The sequence below is a fragment of the Malaya genurostris genome, chromosome 3, assembly GCF_030247185.1.
Source record: "Malaya genurostris strain Urasoe2022 chromosome 3, Malgen_1.1, whole genome shotgun sequence".
NCBI lineage: Eukaryota > Metazoa > Arthropoda > Insecta > Diptera > Culicidae > Malaya > Malaya genurostris.
In genome coordinates, this window is record NC_080572.1 from 625,099 (window position 1) to 649,933 (window position 24,835).

The 24,835-nt window shown below is 40.5% G+C and overlaps 1 protein-coding gene across 4 annotated transcripts in view; it reads left to right on the plus strand.

The window, feature by feature from the left end:
* The window catches only part of LOC131439265 (ecdysone-inducible protein E75), a 139,786-nt gene that overhangs the window by 106,592 nt on the left and 8,359 nt on the right, over positions 1 to 24,835 (plus strand). For 3 of the 4 annotated variants that reach the window (XM_058610069.1, XM_058610070.1, XM_058610072.1), the window contains 2 exons: positions 1,983 to 2,127; positions 22,971 to 23,206. In XM_058610069.1, coding sequence (XP_058466052.1) covers positions 1,983 to 2,127; positions 22,971 to 23,206 — 381 coding nt within the window. Of the gene's footprint in view, positions 1 to 625; positions 1,801 to 1,982; positions 2,128 to 22,970; positions 23,207 to 24,835 lie in introns of those variants that run through there. The other variant, XM_058610071.1, reaches the window with a different exon arrangement.

Below are 24,835 nucleotides of genomic sequence, written 5' to 3' on the forward strand. Positions count from 1 at the left end.
AAAATTAGTTTCGATAGAAACTCAATCAACCCCGTGTCTTTTTCTGCACCGTTCGCATGGAAACGCATAGTGATTAGTCAGGTCACTTCGAAGGGCACGCATGGTGTTTTTCTCTTTTTCCGTACCCAATTTATTCGCAACAGTGCTTAAGATATCGGCGGCTGTTTTCGGTTGCCGGTATCCGATGCCTCCTAAGTCGCGTGCCCTGGACCAGCAGCTGGTGTTCGAGCTATGTCTTGATCCGGTTAGGTATCGGAGTGGGACACCAAGCTGCTGCTGGCGCTACAGACCTGAGAGGTGGGCCGGGCTGGCTCTGGTAGTTGGCGGTCGTGCGGAGAAATAGCATAACAACTCAACGAGCAGAAATAACGGTGGTAGGGCATTACTTTGCTATACTCTGACCGAAGTGTGCGAACCAGTCAGTCAGTCAGCCAGTCAGCCAACCAGCCAGACAGAGACCATGCGAACGAAAGAGATAGGATATTACTCGCACACACCAGCAGTAGAAGCAGCAGCTTTTGAATCACACAACACACAAGTTGGCGCGCGGGCCTCATACCAATGCAAGAGTGAGTTGTTTGGTACATTATTTTCCTCAAGTTTCATTCGCAAATTGAACTCTGGAATGTAAGCATCCACTCTGCCGATAGGTCCGTCAAGTTGAGCAAGCGTGTGCTTGAAGCAACCGTCATCGTCGTCGTCGCAGCAGGCTGATCATCGTCGCCGTCGTCGTCGTTGTGTTGCCGCTTCCAGTGCGTCGTCTGTGCGTCTAAGATTTTATTTTCCAAAGTGCAAAGTGTTGTGTGCGAAAATCATGGCCCACTAGATGCGTTGAAGTAGTGCAATTAGTCTGTGATCCGCAAGGTTCTGCATCTGTTGGGACGGGTGTCAATCAGCAAGAAGTGTTTCAATTTTGTTTGGCGCTATTACCTCCAGAAGAGACACTAAAGGAAAGGAAACGGTGTGGCCAGAAAAATGGGATGTGCAGTGCAGCAACAGCAGGAGCCCGCCACTAGCGAGAAGTCGTCGGCCGCGCTCAGGACTGAAACAAGTGAAAAAGTTCCAAGCAGTCAGTGTGTTAGTCTAAAAAATCCTAACGATAGCAATAGTACTAGTAACAATGATAACAACAACGGCCACAGTCAGAACCTTAAAAAGGCTCATAGTGCACTAGTTAAAATTCTTGAATCCGCTCCGCTGAAAAGTTCAAATTTGAATAGGATTAACCTCTTCTCGAACGGGGAGGCAGATGATAGTAATAGTCAAATAGTAGTGGTTCCCAAAGTGGAACCGAAATGTGATGTTCTGGCAAATGCTGCCATGGACAGCAGTTCCACTAGTAGTCAAAAGGAAGATCCTCCCGCGGTGGTGAAACTAAAAACTACGCCGAAGATTGATCTTTGCCCGTGGAAAAAAACCACGATTGCCAAAGAGTGGATTAGTGCATGTGAACAGGAACTGCGGAAGCAACAGGAACAAGCAGCTGTTGAAACAGCATTAGAAACATCAACCGACCAGAATCAACCTCAATCGCAGCTGCAACCGCAGCAGCAACAACTACAACAACTAGAAGGCTGTAGTCCGTGTGCCATAATTCTCAACGGCCAACATCAGCAACACTCCGGAAGTTGCCGAAGTCGAGAGTCGTCTCAAAGTTCCGATCATTCATCACTGTCAGCTTCGCCCGAGCCTACCAGTGATGACTGTTGCAGTAACAGCAGCTCCAACAGTGACTGCTGTTCCGATTATCTGATCAATGATCTCTGCAAGCAGTTCGAGGAAAATCTCTGCGAAGACCATGTATGTTCAGCCATTGGGACCTCAACTCCTTTATATTCAGATTTTTTTTCGATTCGCTCTCCATGCCGCTCTTTTTAAGTCATACTTATCTATTCAATATACCGAGTAGCTGGTGGTCAACCTTCAAATTAATTCGTTCTCCTTTTTCACTCTATTTTTTTTTCTTTCTCACTCATTCACAGGGCTTCTTCAGGCGCTCGATTCAGCAGAAAATTCAGTATCGCCCTTGTACTAAAAACCAGCAGTGTAGCATATTACGAATAAACCGTAATCGTTGTCAGTATTGTAGGCTGAAAAAATGCATAGCTGTTGGAATGAGTCGCGATGGTGAGTAATCATATATACTAGACTACGATTTTTTTCCATTTCCTTTCAACTGCTGAAGTTGACTATTTTTCGATAGCTCAAATTTTTTTCGGGAGGAGGGTTCGGTATGGTATGCATGAATCGTGCAGAACTAGTGTTGCCAGATTACTTGAACGCCCACCTTGAACATTCTTCGAGCGTTTGTTTGTTGTTATGCCAAAATTCCGTTATTTGAACCACATCACACATGTAGAAGTTAGCAACCCTGCCGCCGCAAGCAAGTTAACACACCAATAAGCAAACCTGGTCGCCATTGTCAACGTGCCGTTGTTTCGTTCTTTCGCGCTATAGCGCCTTCTTTTTCGCACACACAAATCACCTATCGCTGGGTGCGAGTGTGCGCAATAGAAAGTGATATAGCGACATCGCCACCATGATCATCACACTATCATCAACCTTAAAACCAGGCTGATGGCAATGAGCAAGAAAGAGAGAAACATACAAAGAAAAAAGAGAGAGAAGAGTCGTCGAGGCTAAAGCGAAGTTCATTGACCGTCTAACTAGGCCATAATCATTTTGAACTCTATTTAGGTCAGAAAAATATTCGCCTGCTTTGCTAGTTCGTTCGTTCGTTAGCTGTTTGGTTTCTAAAGGTTGCTTACTATTACTATGCGAGGCAGACCAGACCAGGCCTGGCCAGGCCGCGTGCGAACTGTGCTGTGCATATTTTTTTGTTTCTGTCTTGTTTTCGGGGTGAGCGCGCGCGATTATCTTCTCTTTGTGTGTGATCCGAGGAGGCCCTGACACGTCGGTTTCATGAGGTTGTGCTCTGCCAGTGAGTCGCTGGTGGGATATAGGGCGGACTTCGTGGGGTGAGTTTTTGGAGCCTCTCGTCGATAGGAGGAGGGTCGTTGATATAGCACTGATAAGCCACCACGTGCCTGTTTTGATGGTTTTCGAAGAGGACAGCTGAATGGCTAGGGTGCAGGGTTGGTGATATGATAGATTATTATCTGTTGTGCGTCAATCCGTAATTGACGATAACTGGATTGTTCTCTAAGGTCGTTGTTTTCAGGGTAATTCGAGTTTCTTATTTTTCGGTCAGAAGGATATAAGCTTCAAACATGCTTGTTTGCACCATCGACTTGAATTTTCTCTTACGTGTTATGTTTGCTTGAATTCAGCAACCTTTGAAATAAAATTGTTCAATCTATCTATCGATTTTTTTTAAAATTTATTTCTTCTTTCCTCAATTCAATTCGCACCTTATATTATACAGTTAAATTTCGAAGAAGTTCTCATTTCTTGACATATTTCACGTCATGGAAATGATGTGGATGGACCTGCATAATACATTGTCGTTTGCTACGGATACGATGAGTATTTTCGAGAAATGATAGTTTTCTTATTCATAAAGGCTAACTTTTCAATCTGAGGATATAATCCTTCATATTAGTTCACAAGCAGAAGCGCAAATCGTTCATTATTCAAATCACTACTAAAACTGTAGATGGTTACAAAAGTATCAAAATACCTTGCGTTTCCATCGATTGCGATTGTGATGGAGCAACCACAACTCGTTACCTAACAAAACGCTGTATTTTCCTAGTTGATAAAAACTAACTAAACTCGATAACTGAACGTGATTACCATTATTTATGGTACATCCTGCCGGTACACTCGCGCTAGACCTATGCACCGATCAAAATTGTCAACATCGCCGACTAAAGCGTCTTTTCGGCCAGCGACGGCGGCGAATCGGCCTTGACGCCATTTCCTGAAAATATAGGCGGCGGAGGCGGCGCCATTCGGTGTAATCAATAATAAACATATTATTAATGTTAATATTGATTCACACAGAACAATTTTTCTATTTTATTATTTACTCGACCTGCAATCAACGATCCTAATGTTTATGGATACTTAAGCCAACGTAGCGAATACAGATGGTGAATGGTTTCGAAGGCAGCGAATTAGAGGAGAAATTGAGATGAATATGAGTGTGATTATTTGGAAATCAATCATAAATAGTATTGACTATTTCAATGAATTTTCATGAAAACTAAACAATTTTCCAAATTGATAAGATCATTTTTTCGGCTGATGTAAGTAATATAATCGGCGGCGTGATTAAAATATGACAACCGTCGCGCCGATCATCTTTTTCTTAAATAGGCGGCGTGTCGAAATTATCGGCGGCGGCGCATAGGTCTAACTCGCGCTAACTAACTTACCATGCCGGTCAAGGACTTCACTCGTAGCAAGCGCTGATCGTCGTCAAATAATTTGTTTACCTTGTCGATTCAAGGTAAATAATTTGCACCATCAACTGGATTGAGCAAACAAGTAGTAGGCCTCGACCATTGTTTCCGAAATTTGCACCATTAGATGCCGCGCAACGCGGTGCTGTTTCTTTTGTCAGCTCGATCTCTTCCTAATCTCACCAGACAATCGTGAGTGCAATGAATTGTTGTAGTCGTCTTTGGTAGTCCTCATTCTTGGTTTTTGGTTATTGAAGTCAGGCCTTGGGTTCGATTTTCTATGAGGATGATGATGGTGATAATGATGATGCTGTAGTAACTCTACACCACTCAAAACAGGCAGTGGAATAGCCTCGGCGGGAAAGCTGAGACACGAAAACACGTTCTCTCACGCTCACACCGAAAGGGATTTGGCCGGTTCGCCTTTGAAGAGCGAATAAGCTTTCGATCGTCGCGATTATGAAATATGTGCGCATCGCACTCTATTCCGTACAGTTGTGTTGGTTTGTTGCCGCAGCCGAGTCTCATCGGTGCGTGTGAAATCGGAAAATTTCACTTTCTCTTGTTTCGTAATCGTCCGGTGGCCGTCTTCGAGAAGAAAGAGGTGTGTAAAGATAGACCGAGAAAGGTCAATCACCTTTTGATTACCCGGGCTCTACTCGGAACGTGAAATGGCAAACTAGTAGCATTGGGAGGGGATTACAGAGTGACGAATGCAAATTTTCACTATGTTGTGTACATTTTTTGACTTGGTTCAGAAACAGTGACCAACCGGAAACGAGCCGTTTTGTATTCACGTAACACACTATAATGGGGTGTCCATTTGGGTTTGGGTTTCACCGCACAACGACTGCTATTATTCAAATGAGAGATATAATATCAAAATCCCCCACCCGCGCGGCACGATAGAAAAAATTTACGAAAAACAAACTTTTAATTTCAAAAACATCGAAACAGTCATTTCACAAACAGGGTTGTCGGTGTCATTGTTGTGGAGCAAATTTAAATTACTCCGCTGTAGCGCTCTGTCAGTCGCTAAACTGTTGCTAGGTTCGAAAAACACTTCAACCTGATGCTGGCATGAGACAGTTTTCCACTTACTGCACAGCAGCCTTCGACTTTTTTGAAAGTAACATTGAAGCAGACATGGTAGTCTGTGCCTACTCACACCATCCAAGTATGCGCTGCTTACATAAAACACCGCGTCGAGAAACAAATAAGACGGAGCTAGCAAACAACGAATCGCGGTTGTAAGAACGAGACTTTGCTGCACTACTTCATTCCTACTACACGTTGAGCATCTCGCATATTCGATTCTCAGCTGTGGCTCATGCGAGCAAGCAAGCCAGTGAGTAAATGTGTGCGCATAGTTTAGTGTATGGAAAAGGAGGCGAGTCGTTGACTCTTAACTCGGTCATGCACGGTCGTTGACTTGTTTTACAAGTCATGAAAAAAGATTATACATTAGTGTGCTACCACTCGGTTCGCCCTAGCTCTATTGGAAGACACCGTGACTCTTTCAAGACTTCTAAACGGTATACCAGAGTTGTTTCGATTAGTGAAAACTCAATCCAAAACTCAACTAGACTCATCGATGACTGGCGGCAACTTGTTCGCATTCGTTAATTTTTTGGAATTAGGGCTAAACCCCAAATTTAGCATTTTCCACGCATCAGTACGCTTTCACAAGACGAAGTATGCTGTTTCTGTTGCGAAAACTGACCTCAAAATTTTAAACCAGTACACACACACACACACACACACACATATGTGCGTTGCTTGTCTCTCTCCACTCTGTGCGTTCGTTCCGCGTTCCCATTTCGGGACTACTGTTGTTTCGTTGTGCCATTTTCTATGGGTTAAGAAAATAAGTGAGGTGCTTTTTTGCCGCATTCATTCGCAAACAAACGCCCAACCGAAAGAATGAAGACAACTTAATCGGCGATAAAGAGGGCGACAGTATCACGAGTATCTTTTTTTCTTTGTTGCACCAGGACGGATTCCGAAATTTGGTACGACCAACGGCTACTTGGATGATACGAGGTGCGATATTTCGATCCTCTGGTCTGCCATCCCGCAGTATCGGATATATTTCAATGTTTACTAGATCAATTTTCGGAGGGGCCAATTTCACTTTCAGCATCACGGAAGGAAGTCGGAATAAAAACTTTCACTTCGTTTGATTGAGTATTTTCTCGATAACTTCTACAAGATGTCCGCAATTGGAAGGGCCTCCATTTGACAGAGGTCGATAACCGCAAACCCATCGACAAGAGCCCATCAGGGACCTCACGAAACGAGTAGTCCACAAAAACGGAAAGAAGAAGAGAGACCGACATAGTGAGGTGAACGAACTTAACTAATTACCTATTCGATAAGCCCCCCCCCCCCCTTGAATCACCATGAAAGCTAAACTGCTAGCCAGTATAACCTCTACTGCCAGTTGATGGCGGCGGCCGTTTTCACTTTTCATTTCGCCCCAGTCTCTAAAAGCATGCTACAGTGCGAGCTCCTGGTGTTGCCACTGAGCACTACTGCTGCTACTGGTTGCAAAGGTTATTCACCTAGCTCATCAATTGTAGGTCAACGAGCGTTTGTGAGTGTATATGTCTGTGAGCTCGCGCAATCTATCGACCGCACCAGGCATGGTGTGCGCTCTTATCTCATATGAAAGGAGGAAAATTTAAATTGGGTTCAGAATCGAATACTCCCGCACGCAAATACACACAGATACGTGCGCCGTATTGGAACATTGCGGGAAAGGAACAAGGAATACAATGAAGGTTTTCGATGACGATGATGATAGTGATGATGGCAGCAACGATGACTACGATTTTCAGCGAGTATGGGGAGTGTGAACAGTATGGCATTAGAGCATACTTGAGCGATGCTTCAATTTTACTTCCGGACTACACAGGATTCAGTGACCTTTTGGCACAGTTATTTTGCAGTAAGTTTTTGTCCTGGAGATGGACAACCGTTTCAATATATTTTTTTAAAGTTTGGATTAAATTGCTTTTGATACTAGCGTAGGTGAAATGGGGTCGTCTTACTCATAAGCGATTTTATATTTGATTTGATACAACTGTCCTAGTCAAACTTTCTATCTAAAATTGTAAAATCGAACGTATTCAAAGGAATCATAATTGACAATGTGATTAGAAATGGCCGCAATTCCATCTCAATCTCATCTCAATCTCATCTCAATCTCATCTCAATCTCATCTCAATCTCATCTCAATCTCATCTCAATCTCATCTCAATCTCATCTCAATCTCATCTCAATCTCATCTCAATCTCATCTCAATCTCATCTCAATCTCATCTCAATCTCATCTCAATCTCATCTCAATCTCATCTCAATCTCATCTCAATCTCATCTCAATCTCATCTCAATCTCATCTCAATCTCATCTCAATCTCATCTTAATCTCATCTCAATCTCATCTCAATCTCATCTCATCTCAATCTCATCTCAATCTCATCTCATCTCAATTTCATCTCAATCTCATCTCAATCTCATCTCAATCTCATCTCAATCTCATCTCAATCTCATCTCAATCTCATCTCAATCTCATCTCAATCTCATCTCAATCTCATCTCAATCTCATCTCAATCTCATCTCAATCTCATCTCAATCTCATTTCATTCTCATCTCATTCTCATCTCATTCTCATCTCAATCTCATCTCAATCTCAGCTCAGCTTAACTCGCCTTGCACCATATTGAGAATTGATTCACATTCCTTGGAAATTAAAATAATTTTCAAAAAATCAACTAAAAGCACTTCTGATATGTTCACTACCCTGCTCCTAATTTCATCTCAAAGGATTTATTCATCCTATTAATTAGCAATGGTGACAGCAATCACAACAAAACATTACACTATTACACTCTCTGGTTCAAAATATCAGAATTCTTCTAAAAAAGGGCCTAATGTCAATTATAAGAGAACACACGATATTTTTAGAACCCGTTTCGTTTCGTTTCGACGTTTAGAAATTTTTGAATCAATTTCGTTTTAAGTTTACCCCACATCAAACCAGATTAAACCGATTCGTTTTAAATTTAAAACTTTACTGTGCAGTTGATTTGGTAAACTTAAAATAAAACAAAAAAAAGAAATTGTTAATATTTATACATTAACCCTTCTAATAACAGAGCCAGAGATGATATTTATACAGATTTTTCTGTATTTTATTAACTTTTGCGTTCGCATACTGATTTGAATCAGAGTACAGATTTTATGCAGATTTCCTAAATTTAATACAGATTTGTACAGGTTCGTAAAAAGTTAGAAAAAAATAGACTTTACTCTCTGAGTATCTATTAGTATTTGACTTACGGAAAGATGAAGAATTATCTTTTAACATCATTTTGTTAATGAAAACAGATAGAGCAGATATAGAATTATAGAATAGACTATAGAATTTTTATGCAAAGCAATACATATTTTCTATGAACATGTCTGGCATCTCTGAGCACAGTCAGTAAAACACACAAACTTAACAGCGTTATGTTGACATATAGCGGAAAAAACCAGTGCTACTAGATTTGCCACAATGGTTATTTCATTAGTATTTAACACGCACTTTCTGGTAATATTCGAAACCAAAACACTTTTATTGAAATATAAATATCAACAATATAATTAAACTAATGTCATGGATACCAAAAAAATACTTGTTGATGATAATTTTAAGAAGAAACACGTTTTTTTGTAAGATTATGAGAAAACTTGGCAATTTTGCGAAACCAAATGAGATGAAAACAAAGCGCAATCAAGTTTGCTATGTGAAAAACTTTCATCTCGCATTTTTTTAAGACTTTTATTTCTTGTCGGGTAATTTTTAAAGTTTTTAATCGTTAATTAAGTAGGTAAGTGAAAATTACTAATTATGAAGTCATCCAGCATTCAATAATAGTGTAATTGTGCGAAATAGTGATCATGTTTTAAGACGAATCGATTAGTAGATATTCAGAAACATGACGAACTGTAAATCTTGAGACGAAAATGTGTCCTAAATTGAAAACTTAGTTTGTTTCAGATGAAAAAAAAAAACGTTCACCGAAAAATTTAAAAACCATTTCTTCCAATCGGAAAGTGTGACAATAGCGTAAATAATCACTTTAAAACATTTCACAGTTTGGTTCAGGTACGTTGTTAGATATTATTCATGTTCAAAGTAATGAGGTGAAAGGATGAGATGGAAATAGGAGCTCAGATGGAATAGGGAGCCGTTACCCTATGTGGGTGTATGTTAATAACATTTTTTCGAACTCTCTTTCTCGGAGATGGCTGAACCAATTTTTTATGAGTTTATATTTAAATGAAAGGTCTTGTAACCCCATACAAAGTACCTGCATTTTATTTGAATCCGACTTCCGATTACGGAATTACAGTGTGGTACGTGCAAAAAATATGAAAATAAGTGCACTAACTTTTCTCAGAGCTCGCCGATTCTCACAAACTTAGAACTTCAAAACATTAAATGAAAGGTATAATTATCCCATATAAAGTTGCTGAATTTTATTTCGATCCGAGCTCCGGTTCCGTAATAACAGAGTGATTAGTGTAAAAATTCCTATTTCCAATTACTTCCTCACTTTTCTCTAAGAGGGCGTGACAGATTTTAAATGATAGGTCTCATGGTCCCATACAAAACTTCACAATTTAATCTGGATCTGACTTCCGGTTCCGGAAATATTGGGTAAAATGTGTTAAAAATTTGGTACATAACAAATTCTAAACTCGAAACATCTCCAATCGGTAGCCATTATCAGTAGACAACCAACCAAAGCGATTCCAGCTATCCTGGTTCCCGGTTTCCGATTCCGCAAGCACCGGAAATAGTGGTCATATGTTCCAAAATGGATCTCACTAACTTTCCTCAGCGATGGCTTGGCCGATTTTCACATACTTAGGTTCAAATGAAAAGTTTTTTCCCGAACTTCATCCGGATCCGACATCCGGTTTCGGAATTACAGTGTGAAGATTGTTCAAATATTCATACCGTCACTAAAAGCGATGAAGTAAAAGGTTTCCTACAGGCGGTTGAAATAACATATAGTCGAGATTAAAACAAGTGATGAGATTTGTTTCTTAACATAGAATATTGGACTATAATCGAACAAATTAAGTAACGGTGTTTAACAATTTCATTTGGTAAGATGATGATTGATTGTTTAACTGTATAATGTGAAATATTTATTAATATCCTAAACGATGCTGACTAAATATTATTGAATGACAAATCATTAAACCATAATCTATTAAATTAATAATTTGAAAGTAAAGATTATTAAATGATGATGATTAAATATCACTTCGTGCACAGCTCAATTTTGAGCTAGAAATATCGTTACCTAAATAATTAATTGAGCGATCATTGTGATTGTAATCTCAACCAAAATTTTCTTCTCCAAATATTCGTTCAAAGCGAGTTTGTCATCAATAAGTTACAGAAAATCTTCAATACAATAATCCGGACTAAAACTCTTCTAGTCCCGGGCTACGAGAGGTTGGCGCTTCATTCACTCACGGTTAAGCGATTTTATTTGATTCGTTTAAAACCCCAATGCAGGATGTTTCTACAGAGTGAAAGTATATGACAAACAAACGAAACTTGCCGAAACATCGTTCGTTTACTGGTCATCGTTAACTGGGTGTTGCCCTTTGTTGATTCGTTCGGTTTTCACTCGTCGAACAATGTCTACTGCTGTAATATGCACCAATTCCACGGAACCAGTCACGTACTCAGAGGGGGGGGGGGGGGGGGGGATGAGGGGCCCTGGCCCCATCCGAAATCAAAAACAGATACATAATTATTTAGAAGGTCTCAGACATGTGTTACAGAAATAACAAAACAGTAAACGTAAAGAAATGTAATACAATAACAGTTCCAGTGGAAAAGTTTAAAGTGTCTGTTGAAAACAGCCGTAAAAGTCACACCGAGAATTAGGTACATAAGCAATCTTCAGTAACATTATTTTTTATCTTTGGGCCCCTCTCGAAACGAAATTCTGGGTACGGGCCTGCACGGTACACTCACGATCGTTACATGATTTCGCGTCATTTCACTCTGCTGCCGTCTGCTTCGTACGACAAATGGGAAATCACGGGTTACCATGGTCCCGTCCTGTCTTACTCAACGGTTTGTATGTGCTGTTTGTTGGTTGTTCAAAGCAACGAAGAACTGGTTGCTGAGATTACGACACATCTACGGTTGCATTTCGCCAACAAATCACGGCACATGAATATCCAATTGGATATCTGCTGCCGTCCCGACCAGCCAACAGGCCAGCAAGAGTGAGAGTAATGGTTCCGGCTCGAACCTGCTGCCTGGCGTAATGGCGTTAAAGTAGGGCGCTTTTTTCGACATCGCTGACTTTGCCGTCTCTGTCGCCGCAGTGAGGAAGATTTTGGAAAGTCTCCAAGTTTCGAATTCGTTTGATGGGGAGGAGAAAAATTGTGTCTATGACCCCTGGCAAACCCGGGCAACCGTTTTCCATTTCGTCGTGTGTATAAAATTCAAATCTCCGCATATCCACGGTTTTTCAAAGCAGCAGCAGTTTACATAAACGGTGTGCATTGTGGAAGAGTTCATTTACCTCTCGCGCGCTGTGTTTTACATTCGGTGGGGGTGCCGCTAGGTTTTTGAAACGAAATCGAAACTGGATACTTTCACCGGTGTTATCGTTCGTACGCGCGCATGATTTGATATTTTTTCTCACTCTCTCTCTCTCTCTCTCTCTCTCTCTCTCTCTCTCTCTCGCACCGACCGTCGATTCATAATGCACTCGATTTTAACGATGGAAAATAAATAAAAACCAGGCCAATCATAATAACAACGAACAAGCGAGGCAGCGCTAATTGAGTGTAGGAAAGTGTTATCTGATTTCACTATCGCGCCTACTTGGATGGAGTAGTACGTTCCGATTCAGACCATTGAGACCATAGTAGTTATGAAGTCGGCAAAAAAAGGTTTAGCTACAGAGCTTCATTTCATTTGTCCTGCTAGGAGATTTCTGTTTGGCTAATTTTCCGATATATACGATTTTAGCAGGTTCTTTGTCGAAATTGTTCAGTTTGGACGTTTTCGTCTATTCCAAACGAACAGTGCTCAGTAAATCGTTTCAACTGACCCAACAAACACTGCTCCATAATAAAACAAGTAGTACTTCCGTACAGCCCACACAACAGATCTAAGCAGTGAACCGGTCAAGCAATACGTCAATACGTGCTTGCAAAAGCATAACACTATTTATAGCCTGTCAGCCCTTCTCTTCCGGTGCTGCTCATTCTCACCCGTCAGCACTCTAACAAAAGCCTGCTTGGTGAGAACCCTATCAATGATCATCACCCAACAAGTCATCGAACTCGCCTATTGTACAATGCGTGCACAGAAGGTAGAAAGAGAAAAAAGAGCGTACGAGTTCGGGCTTACTTGAGTTCAGCCGAGCAGAACGTTCTACTTTCCAGCCAACCGTGAAACGGTGAAAAAGTTCAAACAATCGAGCTCGAATTCGCGACCTTAGCTTGTTTCGTTAGCTACTGCTCGAACCAAGCTTCTCGGAAGCTTTCAATTACACGAAGCTTTCGATACGAGCTTTGTATATTTGCCATAATTTCTGCAACCAGCGTGACTCGTTTTTACTGGCTAGTTGTAGCGCAACATTTCGAACGTTCGAGGTAGCTCAGCACTCAACAATCGGCACTCATTCTCCGAGCGAAAGTTCGCCGATTGTTTTGCCAGCCAGCCTTTTGCTTCTGTGTATGTACATAAGAAAACAACGCGAGCGCAAGCATGAAATAAATATAGGGGGTGAATCAAGGTTATCACGAGTCAAGGACAACGTTTTTTCTTTCGGTTCCTTCTCCTCCTCTATGACGTTCCCGTTGTCGTTGGCGGGTTGCACCGTACCGACAAGCGGATTCAACCCGACCGGTGAAGTCGCAGGATGTACATTGCGATAAAATGTTTTGGATTTCACAACATTCCATTTCAGTGCTAGAGTTGAAAGCGCGTGGGTGGAGGGGTGAGTTAGACTGGAACCGGGAGAATCCGATTCTATCATTCAACTGCCGGGATCAAGCTATGGATTCCAGAAATTTGAACAAGAAATCGAGGATATTTTTCATGTTTTAGTTCAATGTGATATGGAAATTTTCAATTATTATACAATAGATTCCGGAAGCGCAATTTACCGAAGGTCGAGCGAAACTGGTGGCGCAATTTCCAAGCTAAATTTGTAACCAACATGACGTAGTTGTTTGCTCCCGGTAAACGAAGCAGGCGACGCGATTCGTGTGCAGGCATGGGTAGTGATGCCAGGAATCACGTTGCCTAAGCCCAATTAGTAATTCAAATTGTATTTAAATTCAAAAACAAATTAGTAGGATACAATTTTTTTTCGCAGTTTATTCTTGTTTCTCAAATTCATAGTTAACTGAACGGAAATAAAGTTTAAATAATTTTGTGAGGATATGTTTTGCTGAAAAAGATTATTGGGAAATTGTTGTTGGTTCAACAAACCTGCCTTTTCTGTGTTTTGTATCTGGGTATGAAGTTGCCCTTATACTTATTCAGCAAATATTTCTTGACAATTTCATGAAGTGGTACCTTTCGGAAGACAATCAGTTATATCTAGGTAACCACCAAATCTTATGCAAGCTGTATAACATGCATTTACGCATTTCTTTTAACGGTCCTAAAGGGTGATTTTTTAAGAGCTTGAGAACTTTTTTAAACAATAAAACGCATAAAATTTGCAAAATCTCATCGGTTCTTTATTTTAAAAGTTAGATTGGTACATGACATTTACTTTTTGAAGATAATTTCATTTAAATGTTGACCGCGGCTGCGTCTTAGGTGGTCCATTCGGAAAGTCCAATTTTGGGCAACTTTTTCGAGCATTTCGGCCGGAATAGCCCGAATTTCTTCGGAAATGTTGTCTTCCAAAGCTGGAATAGTTACTGGCTTATTTCTGTAGACTTTAGACTTGACGTAGCCCCACAAAAAATAGTCTAAAGGCGTCAAATCGCATGATCTTGGTGGCCAACTTACCGGTCCATTTCTTGAGATGAATTGTTCTCCGAAGTTTTCCCTCAAAATGGCCATAGAATCGTGAGCTGTGTGGCATGTAGCGCCATCTTGTTGAAACCACATGTCAACCAAGTTCAGTTCTTCCATTTTTGGCAACAAAAAGTTTGTTAGCATCGAACGATAGCGATCGCCATTCACTGTAACGTTGCGTCCAACAGCATCTTTGAAAAAATACGGTCCAATGATTCCACCAGCGTACAAACCACACCAAACAGTGCATTTTTCGGGATGCATGGGCAGTTCTTGAACGGCTTCTGGTTGCTCTTCACTCCAAATGCGGCAATTTTGCTTATTTACGTAGCCATTCAACCAGAAATGAGCCTCATCGCTGAACAAAATTTGTCGATAAAAAAGCGGATTTTCCGAATGGACCACCTAAGACGCAGCCGCGGTCAACATTTAAATGAAATTATCTTCAAAAAGTAAATGTCATGTACCAATCTAACGTTTAAAATAAAGAACCGATAAGATTTTGCAAATTTTATGCGTTTTATTGTTTAAAAAAGTTCTCAAGCTCTTAAAAAATCACCCTTTATATATACTGATGCTGAGCTTGCTGATTGGTTGGGTTAAGTGCGAAAGTTGGAATTTCAACCCGAACAAGCTACTTTACTTAGTTTTCAAAGATATTGTAAAGGATATCCGTATTTCTCATTTCAATTTAGCTTATGCACACTATGGAATGGTTCTATAGGATAATCTAGAGATAAAAATCTTATATTGACAGCAAGATTTTATATTGCGGTAATAATTTCTATTGACATCAAAACGATGGGGTCGAATGATTAAATTGTCAACGCGTAATGTGTACTTTTGAAATATTTTTGAGATCCATACAAAAACGAAGGCATTTCAAGCTTGTTGGATATATATCGTGAGTATTTTTATTTTTTAACACACACATATATATATATATATATATATATATATATATATATATATATATATATATATATATATATATATATATATATATATATATATATATATATATATATATATATATATATATATATATATATAAATTTCACCTTGCTTTCATGCAACAATGTTATTGCTTTCATGTAATAGCACGGTATAGTGGTTTAATAAGTAGGGCACTTGTTTCACAAGCCACTTATCGTATATTCTAATATAACTAATAGTACTAATACTTAAACTTATAAAACCTATACACTGAAGAAGGATGTAAATAACATTCCGAAATACGTATCTGTATTATAACGTTTGATACACTTTCGGAAAAATAGTGACTTTGTGAGAGTGTAATGACGTGACATAGTCAACAGTACAACAACAGTACTATTAGTGGGAATATTCTACTAACAGCGCAAACAGAAATTTAGTGAGGTTTGATAGATTTGTTTTCCTATTTAAGGGGGGCATTCTATGAATCCCAAGAAAAACGGTTAGTTATCCACTTTACTGTGCAGGAACATAAAAAGGCAGGAATATTTTTTTTAATGTATCTGAAGATGTGAGTTTGAGATTTAAAAGAAAATAGAGAGAAGAATTGATATATTCAACATAGCTTGAATAATTGGCATCTTTCAGGGCTAGCTGTAAAAAATAGCTCTTCTACTCTTCATTACAAAACATATATCAAATTTAATCAGAACACTGCAACTTGGTTTGTGAATCTCAAAAACTAAAAAAATAGAAATCGAGCAACATATGAACATATATGCATATATCTTCTGTTTTTTTTTAATTTTTATTTAACACAATAATAGAATTTTTTTATATAGTGAATTGAAAGAACTACATCTCCGAATGTGTACGACTTTAAAACGTAGTAAATATGTTCCCAGAAATTATATCGATCGATTAAAGTTAGCAGCAGCAGAGTGCCTCCCTTGAAGTATAACGTAGAAAATCAAACCAGTACTCAGACGGAATTGAATTTCACCTATGACAAAATTCCACATGATTTTTTCTTTTCAAAAAGCAAATTATTCTCGATTTTTAGATTTATTATTTTTAGAAAGGAAATAGAGTTTTATTAAATTTAAGTGAATAAGTATTCTTTCATGTTGCGATGGCATACGCATTATTTTCTTTTGCTTTAACGATCTCTCTGTATAGGGGACGGGTAGTCTGATGTTTTTTCTATATGGGTTAGTCGATGTCCCGAATATTGGTTCAGATAGTTTTTCTGGTCCAAGAACCTCTATAGTCGAAACTAAAAAAAAATCTTTATAATCTTCTCAATAAATTAACGTGATGGAAATACTTTGTGTAGCAAAACCACGAACTTTTTTAATTGAAAATAAATCTAGATGAAACTATATCGTTGGCAGCACTGATTGTCGCTATGTACGTGTATATACGGGATAGATAGGGAACACTAGCAGCAGTAGCAGTCATCAACAAGGTCCATCATCAAAGTAGCCCGGTGTGTGCGCCATGTGTATAAAAATAAACCACTTGGCGAAGCGTATGTACATATAAGTAGGTATAAGCGGGGCCCTCCTATCTACGTGGGTTGGCTGGCTGGTCATGATAATGATGGTGGTGTGGTGTGTAGCATTCAATTCGGATAAGTTCAAGGCCAACTATAACGATGCCTCTCTGATACCGCGCGGAAACTCCAGATGCGCAAAAATGTATGCGCGTCGTCATTGTCGCCGTCACCTGTTTGGTAGTGTGTGTGTGCGTTTGTGAGTGGTTCAAAGAATCATCGGCACGCAGCATGACTAGACAACAGTTCAGTGGCATAAACGATCTTCCTGATCTACTCCACACGGTACAGGCGAGTAGCGCTGCATAGACATCAAGCTAGACGATCCACGGTCGGATCGAGGTCGTAGTAGCCTGTCTGGTAAAAGTTAGTTGCACATATTTTATTTGTTGTCTTCGTTTCGAACGAGTCCCGGTGAGAGCTTTTTGGTGGCATGGCCTGCTTGATGGGAGGCTCTTTTTTCCGCATGCTGTTATATCGTACCGTACCGAGAGTACCCAGCTGAGAGTGTATCGGTGAGTGAGTATCGTTGCGAGGGCTCCATGGGTGTCCGAAGCACAACAGACCAGAGCTTTACAGTTAGTTCGTTGATGTCGGTGGTCGCATTTCAGCAGTCACTCTGGCTGATAGTAGTGCGATTTTGCAAATTAATCGGAATCAAAAACGCGTGATCGCATCGCACTCGATCAATCGGTTCGATATTTATCTCTCCTTGTTTCTCGAGGACAACACAGGGAAATCTAAACTCAATGGTACAAATTTTGAAGCCAAAAACGACAAGTGCTACGCTGAAAAGGAAGTGCTGGTGTGATCTCTGAACGACTACGGGTGAGGATTGTGTGAATAGTTCTGTTTGCTGTAGATAAGCAGGAAATCTGTACGATATCGTTCGGAAAGTGTGACGAAAAAAAAATAAAACAGAAAATTTTCTGGCGTACATTGATTAGTTAGTGAAGTTGGAAATGAAAACAAGCTGCTACTACTAAAAGCCGCCTTTGCACGAAGTGAAAAGATATACGACTAGTGCCCGAGGAGAGAGTAGTGTGTGCACGAGGAAAAAGCAGAGCGGTGAAAACAAGTAGGCTTTTGCAGTGCGGCTAGTGAAAGTGTGCTGTCGGCTGGGTATGGGTATGGGTTACTGCGACTAGAGAGTGTGCCGCATCAATCTCCCCCATCCACATAGCCTTATTGCCTGCCGCTGGTCGGCTGGATGGATTGGAATTGGAAACGCAATTCAACGTGGTGTACGGCAACGACGACGACGACGACGTCGGTGAAAATCAATTTCCAAGTGAAGCAATATGAGAAGCATAAAATTACGGAAATTGACATAATCTAGTTCAGCACAAATATACGTGGAAGGAAAAAGATTTAGAAGCATACTTAGAAAAATACGAATCAGTGAAATTAGTACCAAAGAAGAAATAGTTGCACCTTAAGACCCATACGAAAAAACCACCAAATCGACGAATAAAATGAGCGAGGAATTGCCGATATTGAAAGGAATCCTGAAGGGTGTTGTCTCGTATCACAATGCACGTAGGTTGAAGAATACATTTATTCCTCGTTTTTTCATTCAGTTGCTGGTACAACTCAAGCTCTTGGTTGTGTAGAATGCGTGGGTGTTCGGTGTAAATTAGCAACCTTCAAAAATAAATCTCAGGCACAGGAATCAACACAAAATTAGGATCTTTATCCTAAATCTTCAAGCGGGACAGTATTTGAATAGGCAGAAACAAGATGAAAACCTTTCACTTTGTCCGCCGGTGTACGTCGTCCTCTGTTGCCTAGCACTTGACCTTTCACGATGGGTTGTTCCTCGTGTTCATGAAAGTATGGGTAGGAATGGTGATCTTTGACCTTGATTCTGCAAAACTCTCCGTCGAAGCAGGCAGTTTCGCCGGATCAACAACAGAGCGGAAGAGAAAGAGAGCACGAAAGAGTGTCCCGTCGTTGATAATTAGCTGAACCGTTCCGTGGAGAGAAAGCGAAATCGTAAAACGTTATCGATTTGTATTTTCCGCACGGCAATCTGCAAGGATCCGGCCAGGCGCATCGTTATAAGCATTGAAAGTGTGGAAACTTTATCCGACGATTCAACTAGTTTCAACATATTAATGCGCACGTGTTTGTCCCCCTGTCCCATCACCTGTTTCGTTTCCACCGCCTATCAACCCGATAACTTTTTCTTGCTTTTGCGTTTCTCACGCCTCGGCTACCGGATTACTACGACCAGCCTGCCACGATTCAGTCCCACCAACGATGCACAGATGAAAGTGAAATGAGGAAATGTACCCACTGCTCTCACCTTCATTTCTCACCTCTATCCACACACCTTGAGCTCACTCTATTTTCTATTCATTCCACGATCCGATGGTTCACTGAGCGAGGGTTTCGCACGGTGCAATCGAGACCTTCCACCTCACAGTCAAAATAAGAGCAAAACCAAAAGCGCCGGATCTCTTCGTGTTTTCGTCGTTCCTTTCCAAATCGTTCATATCACATTTCATTGGGCTGTTGTTTGTAATTTCTCTACTAATCGTATGCCGTACAGTGCCAGTCGGAACTACACTTTTGAACTCCTTCTTTCATCTTGCATCGTCTACCTTGTTTTCGTTTTCTCGTGTTCCGATCTGCATCGTGCGCCGCACCTCAGCTGCACACGCGGCCCAGGTGCGCGCGTGAAAGTAACACACTTTTTCTTTATTTATCATCAGGTCTCTTTCTTTCGTATACCCCTTTACCCCCCCCTTTCTACTAAAATGCGGCTAGCTACTACCGGCTTGTTTTGGGCTAGTATCTCTTTTCACTTTTCACTTGCACCCTCGTTCGTTCGTTTACTCACTCGATCGTCGTTCAGCTTTAAAGAGGCTATGGCGCATAACGCGACGCTTCGATAAAAGAAAGTGAATTTCGAGACTCCTCTGTCTACATAGCAAAGGGGTCGAAAATTCCACCGAGTGTTGGTGCTACCGAAAAAAAAAAGTGAAAAGGATTGATCGCCGTGTAGAAGGTCATTAACCAGACTGCGCTTTCGTTTTTTTTTTGTTAGTACTGTCCGAATTTCCACGTTTAAGTATGGTTTCGGCGGGGGTCATTCAACCTCCGCCATGGCCGTGTACCCAGGCTTGCTCAGTAGGTCATAGTAGACTTTCGCTTTGCGCGATTGACACGGAACTGACTGACTTAACTAGGTTATAAAGCCGACCGGTGTCGACCTCATGGCTTGAATATGCGTATATTTTTTTTTGTTGGTTTCGTACACTCAAAGTACACCGATGACCATCTCTCGTTGTCTGTCGAATTGGTCGCATTGTTGCTGCAGCAAGAGCAACAACACTAAGAAAAAAAAACAACAACCACCACAGATACGGCAAGTTCAATGGAAGGCCGCACTGGATCCTTCAATTCTACAGCCGGCTTGACGGGCTTCGGATTGATTTCGTTTGCTCGACAAAACAAAGCTAAATCGAGACAGCAAAGAAGAAAAAAAACCTTCCCATGTGGAAGTTGATCGCTCTCGGGGTCATTTCCGAGCATAAAGCTAAACCTGAGCACGGTCAACCCTTTCGACCGTTTTGCTGATGTCCTCAAAAGTGAGTCTTCCTAGTTCTATGCGCCTACGGAGTGAGTCATGATCAGCGGTACAGAAGTTTATCGTTTTAACTTAATAGTTTCAAATTATAAATTTCAATATCATGCATCGTGAATCCATTGTAGTTCACAGTAATGACTTTAATCACATAGAATAATTAGAGTTTGATACACGGACGTGCAATTGTCAGCCCCAGAATACATTAGCTGAATAATTAATGAGTTACAAAACTATTTTTCACATCCGCTTAAGTAATGGCTAATTTCACACGAATTTTTCTTTTAATCCATTAAACCAATTTTTTACATATCGACATTTGTCTCTGATACATCTCGATCCATATGTCCATATGAATAGTGTCTACGTAAGCTGCAAATTCCTTGCCAAGCCAACAGGTTTTCTGCGAACATCTTGTGGTTTCATTAGAACTCAATTAAATTACCGCCGAAATCGATAGTTTTTACGTTACTGAATTACAACACAATAGCTAATAAACATACTGTTAGAGTTGTTTTAACAAGGATGATTTCTCAAGATTTTTCCCAGAATGATTTAATTTTATTTTAATTTTTTTTTAAATCGATTATAAAACCAAAAGTTTCAAAGTTGCACTGATTTAAATAAACTCGAAAACATTCATGGCGTGGTAGCGCTCGCCATTGACCGTGGCGGCGGTTCCAGCCTCATTTTCGAAGAAAAATGGCCCAATGATGCCGCCAGACCAAAATCTGCACCAAACCGTCACTCTCTGAGGATACATCGGCTTCTCCATGATAACGTGCTGGTTTTCCGTCCCCCAGATGCGACAATTTTGCTTATTAACATACCCGCCGAGATGAAAATGTGCCTCATCCGAGAAGATGATTTTTTGGCAAAAATCGGCGTCGTCTTCAAGCTGATTTTCAAAGTAAAACTGCACTATTTTTTACGCGTTCCTCAAGCGTATACGCAACCATTTTCGTTCAGCGGAAGCATAAAACTAAGTTTCTGTCAAATCAGAAGTGACATTAAGGTTACCAATGTCGAAATAACCGCTAGTTCAAAAAAAAAAGTTAGATGGCGGACCCTGTATACTCCGTAATACAATCGTTAAAACGTTGAAAGCTTGGAATCGGTGTAGCAAAAGTTTTATCACGGGACATTGTAATTCACTCATTTAAATCTAAGACTTGGGGCTTTCTGATTTTCCCATGATTTTGTCAATGCCGGATCAAATCATAGTTTTCTTAGTAATCAACTCGATTATTCTGCGTCGCTCGTCGCTTTTGTTCAAGAATTTCGAGAAACTTGTGAATTAATCAATGTGCAACGGTGTTGTTAAGGGTAGGGTAGGGTCTAACACTTATGAAAAATCATTAATTATTTTCTTTATATTTTCATATAGTAAAACATTTCAAGAAAATTATGTGAAATTTTCATGCCTATTGGAACAAAACTCCGGCAGTTATAGTCCTTTATCTATGGCTATTTCATTCTACGAAGAAGCAAGAACTCGGCGCACAGGCCCAAGATTTTTACTTAGATTGACTTCAAAACTTGCCAAAACATTCTTGAAATGTTACATTATAATAAATTATAAAAGACAAAGTATGATTTTTTGGAAATGTTAGACCCTGCGGGCTCCCTGGGGTGATGAATTGTTTCCATTGATTTGTTAGACAAAAAACTTTAAACGCGTTTTTCTCGAAAGCAGGTTTTGAAAGTCCGTGTCCATCGTCATTCAAAAACTACTGCACCAATTTTGTTCAAATTTTGCACGCACTTTCTACATATAAAAAAAACAGACCCCAACTTTTCCTTTTCGTTGTTTGTTACTTTGGGAAGGTTTAACAACTACAAAATGGCGGATTTTTTCGTGAATAATCGTAGTTTTCACTTTGAAAAAACACCAAAAATAAAAAAAATAAAAAAAAAGTAACCAAAAGTTCCACAGCATCCATTCATAATCATGTTTATAGAAAATATAATATTAGGTTCTTGTAAATTTGTTCGTTGCTGCAAAATATACGTGACATTTTTGGAAACTTGAAAGTGTGATTGATTTTCCGGGTGAATAATTGCTTGAAAAACACTAGCAAATTTCATTTCGCATTCCATAAAAATATGATCAAGTCCATATTTTTCAAAACAACTTAATAGTGAAACAATATGTTAGTGTTGACTTGAAATCCAAGAAAAAACATACTTAACTACATTAAGAATAATGGCATTGACAGCATACGGTGCAAAAAAAACTGCGTCTGAAATTACGATGCCTACTGCGATGCATCTGTTGGTTTGAAGGCTTTCAGATTTTTGTGTTCGGAACTGTCTGATTTCATTTTGGGTTTTTCATCAATTCTTTGGAATTTTTCGATTTTATTCTATAATAATTTTCCAGCATAGAAAAAAATAATCAACCTGCAAATACTGAGCACCATTTCTTCTTTTCTACTCATTTTCAGCGGTCAGATTTGGTCGGGTGCCGAAACGCGAGAAGGCCCGTATTCTGGCGGCCATGCAGCAGAGCACTCAGAACCGGGGGAACCAGCGAGCCCTTGCCAGCGAGCTGGATGACCAACCACGCCTGTTGGCCGCCGTACTACGAGCGCACATGGACACGTGTGAGTTCACCCGCGAGAAGGTTACTGCGATGCGGCAACGGGCTCGCGATTGTCCCTCCTACTCGATGCCCACTTTGGTAAGTGACGTTTAACATCTTGACGTGATTCATTCCAACCTCCGGGGTATCTAATGACATAAGACTATTACTAACAGCAACAACCGGTGTAAAAAAAAAACTTTTTCCGCAACGCAATTAAATTCCTCCGGCGCATTTATGATACCGGATAATATTTATCGGAAACCGAAATGCCATTGCGATCTCGTTGACACAGACATCAGACGCTTGGCTTTGGTGTGTTTCTTCTTTTTTTTTTGTTGGTTGCTGAGGGCGCAGCCGCCGCCAGCCATTTGCGAAAAAATTGCTTTTCAAGGTCATCGTTCGCAGTGACAAGTTCAGCAGAATTCGCTCACACACCATCACGGTACATAGGCAAGCAGTCCAATCAGCACAAGTATATACAAATTTCTGCTGTGCTCTACTATCGTTCGTTTCTCCACTGCTGATGGTGGTGGTAGCCCCAACGCTGCTCAATACATAGCATTTGCCATTGACCTTGAAGACGAGCAGGGTATAGCAACAGAGGCGAACAAACTTTTCTGTTTTCTGGTCTCGGCTTGATGCTCTCAGATCGTATCAAGTGTACGGAAGTAGGCTGTGTTTGATAGCAAACATAATCACCCGAGCAACCTCTGGAGTTGAGATCTATCGCGCTGGAAATGACGATGATGTTTGATTAACGTGCGTCATGGCCTACCCTGGCGCGTGTGGTTTTTAACGAGAAACAATCGTAAGCTCTACTGGGAAGCGCACTCGTTTTCCAATTGAGAATGCCCCACGTGCGCTCGCCTAGGCTTTAGAAGCAGCTGCGGTTTGCGCCGGTTGTTGAATGTTTTGTTTTTTTTTTTTATTGTATTACACTACATGCTAGTACGACTAACAGCAAACAGCACCTCCTCCATCGAACGATAAATGCGGAAATGAATACTAGCTAGAATATACGGTTATAAGACCTTGAAGTGCATGTTGAATGGATTGCCGCTAGTTTTAAAAATATCGACTTCGTCGTCGCCATTCGCCGGCCACGCTGCCTGATTCACTACGACTGCTACAGTCGCGTAATCGTTTGATCGGTGAGTGACGCGTATTTGTGGTTGTTACTTTTTCGAATGTCAGCTTGAGGGTTTAAGCCTTCATATGGCGGTACGCGGTTCATGATCGGTCGAATGACCAATCGAATGTCGCATTTAGCGTAGCGATTAGGATAATGGGTTTATATTGGGGAAGGAAAAAAAACAAGGCAGAAGAGGAAGGACAAAACAAAAGGGAGATGACCACTTTGCATACGTATTTTTTTCCGAACGTATCGTGTATGTGTGCGAGTCTGTCTAGCCGAATACTTCCCGTGATCGAATTTCGTCTCGGGGTTCTGCCGTCTCACGATCTGGCATGGGTTCGTTGGATAAACATGACGCGTCAACGATCAAGGTTGGCCTTGGTCGGAGCTAACGGTCGGTAGGTTGTGCTCTATGACTATTATGATCAGTGTTGCCATATGAAACGATATTTCCAACAGTTTTCACTAATCCTTCGTTTAATGAGCAAAGACAACTGAGCACAACATTATGAATCGGAATAATTTGCGAGTATTACACAACAAAATCTGCTCTGAATAAATGTACCTAATTTCTAATTATTAGATTGATT